Genomic DNA, 2678 nt, shown 5'->3' with positions numbered 1-2678 from the left:
GTCTTGTTAGCGTTGTTAAGCACGTCTTGTTAGCGTTGTTAAGCAGGTCTTGTTAGCATCGTTAGCAGGTCCGATCAGCAGCTTGATGGTAGTAATGACCGCAGCAGCTGCCCTCACAAACCACAGTCCAGCTATAAAGCTGTTTTGGGGCTTTTTGACCATTAAAATCCCTGCAGATTTTTAAAGATTCTTAAATTATAATATGCAATTAAGATGGAGAAAATAGAAAATATATTTCTTTCTTTGGGCAACATTTTTATTTTATTTTTTTTTTTTCTTTCAAACAACAAAGAAACAATTTGTTGACTTTCTGGAAACGTTTTTGTCAATCTTGCTTTTCAAAACAGCCTTTTATAGAGCCAGTTTTCATACCGAACTATAAATACAATCACCTTTTTTTAAATACTAATAAATATACTGTTTGTGTATATTTTTAATTTGCCAATGTTTCAACTTGCCTTGGAATGCTGCTGTTGGTTACACAGGGATTCAAACTACAGGAGGCAGACTAATTATAATGAAAAGGCTAGTTGAAGATCAATTTTCAAAATAAGATACAACTTTATAGCAAGTTAAATGATTTATAAAAGCACAAGATTAGAAAATGTAAATAATGTAGAATTTTTTTTATGTTTAAAAAATAGTAATGATTTCTTTTTGTTCATTTCAGGTTACTGCTGTTTTCTATTGTTAAATTAATCTTGTTTACCAATTCTGCTCATTTTTTCTTTCTACAGGGTTTCTATGGCACGGTCGCACTTGTGGCTAATCTTAGCCTCTCCCTCATTGACTCTTGTGTCATGTGGTGGATATCCTTTCCTCAGCCAGCCTGAAGGTCTTCTCAGACCAAACAGGAATTATCATATTATTTCCATGTATACAAACAGCATTCTCCTTAATTAACATTCACATTTTCATCAGCCTCTCGCAAACGACTCGTCTCCTGAAGCTCCGCAGAAATGTGGTTAAGCTCTCGTTATATCAGCACTTCACCAACACACTCATCTTTTTTGTTGTCGGTGAGTTGAAGCTGTTTAAATATAAAAAGACTAAGACTGTGAGTAGGGACTGTATTTAAATTTACTGAACGTGTGAAAATGGAATAATATGTTTCAGGTTTTGTTTTTTTGTCAAATATTTTGGATGATTGAGTGCTGTAGTTTACATAAGATTTGTAAAACTGAAAAATATAACAAATTGCAGTCCTAAACATCTTTGGTTTTAGCTTTTTCCCTGATTACCAGCAGTTACTATTTGTATATTTGTAACTAATTGTAAAATGCTTCTCCAGCTGTATTTTATTTGCACCCCTATCTTTACAGAGGTTTTCTTGCTCCTGCCATCTCTTTTTGAGATGTGTTGCTGACATAATTCAATTCACCACTTGCTGTTGTCGAGGTCGGATGCTTTCCCCTCCCCTTCCTCTCCGCTTTGCTTTGCTGCTCTGTCTGTCTGTGAAACTGCTTCTGAGCCTCTTTTGCATCTTCCAAACCATAATTATGGACTTTTGATCAGTTGGTCCCTCAACACAACTGATAACATTTCTTCGAAGAGGAGGCGGGCTTTAGGCGAGCCGATTTGCCCTGTTGGCATGCACACAGCTGGATATCTCATCGACTTGAAGACTTGATATGTTTATTTCTGCTGCCATTTGTGGATTTTATGGACGCATATTTAATTGGATTTTTGATAACTGGTTCCTGCTTTTTGGATTTGGCTGGTTGCTGGTTTTATCAACAATCCAGGAAGTCGTCGGCAGCAAATTTGGACCCGATCACGCTGCTTGCCTTTATGATGGCTTGGTTCGTGCCTCGAGTACCCAGACTCAAATGCTTTGGGCAGAATGGATCAGATCTTGGGGATTTTACTCAGTTACGTTCCATCGGCGTGGCCATGTAATATGGACATTTCAGAACCGAGTGGACCAACACAGACTCAAGGTAGCTGTCATTAAGTTCTGCCTGTCCCCAAAAGAACTGTGTGTTTATCTGAATTTGGCTCCCTGGGCTGGCCTTGAAGGCCATCTTATCTGAATTCACCTGGAGAACATGTGATCTGATGCTCACCACCCTTTCCTGAGGAATTTCCAACTGATAACCAGATGAAACCAGCTGAATAAACTTTGTGTCATCATTTCAGGACTCAGATTCTCATATGCATTATCCTTGGCTATTCCCCGACATACCTCGAGAATGTTTACGGATCTCAACGGAGGACATTGATTGATTATTTCATCCTTATCAGAACTCTTACAGTAACCTCGAGAGCATCTATGATCATGCTCACCACTCTCGTCATCTCCCCCATGCAGAATATCTACGTTACTATGTGCTTGTTTGTGCGAGGTGTTTTTTAATATTAGAGTTTTTCTTCTCAGCCAAGAAGAAAAAGTCTGATAGGAATTTTTTCGCCTCCAATTCCTATGTGTCCAGTTTCACAACTTTTTGTCCGTCTAAACAGATCTCACTTGTAAATGAGTCTTCAAGACTCAATGTGACTTATCTATCCAAATAAGGGTTGAATGAAGAAAATTTTAAGAGACCTTGTTTATTTTAACTGAATTTTCTTAGTTTAAACATTTTAAATGTTTACTATACTCCATTGTGAATACAGTAGTTCCTCGTTTATCACGGGGGATCTGTACCCTGAAGCCCCACGATAAGTGAAAAACCACAAAG

At 37.8% G+C, this 2678-nt stretch overlaps 1 protein-coding gene across 1 annotated transcript in view; it reads left to right on the top strand.

The window, feature by feature from the left end:
• LOC119427750 (transmembrane protein 87A) overlaps positions 1–2678 on the top strand; it is a 30168-nt gene that overhangs the window by 13961 nt on the left and 13529 nt on the right. Inside the window, exons 12-13 of the mRNA XM_037695388.1 lie at positions 738–809; positions 911–1019. Of these exons, the coding sequence (XP_037551316.1) occupies positions 738–809; positions 911–1019 (181 nt within the window). The remainder of the gene's footprint in view (positions 1–737; positions 810–910; positions 1020–2678) is intronic.

This window comes from Nematolebias whitei, chromosome 21, assembly GCF_014905685.2.
Source record: "Nematolebias whitei isolate Nwh7 chromosome 21, NemWhi1, whole genome shotgun sequence".
Lineage (NCBI taxonomy): Eukaryota > Metazoa > Chordata > Actinopteri > Cyprinodontiformes > Rivulidae > Nematolebias > Nematolebias whitei.
The sequence above is the reverse complement of the archived record's forward strand: the minus strand, read 5'-3'. Positions and strand labels throughout refer to the sequence as shown.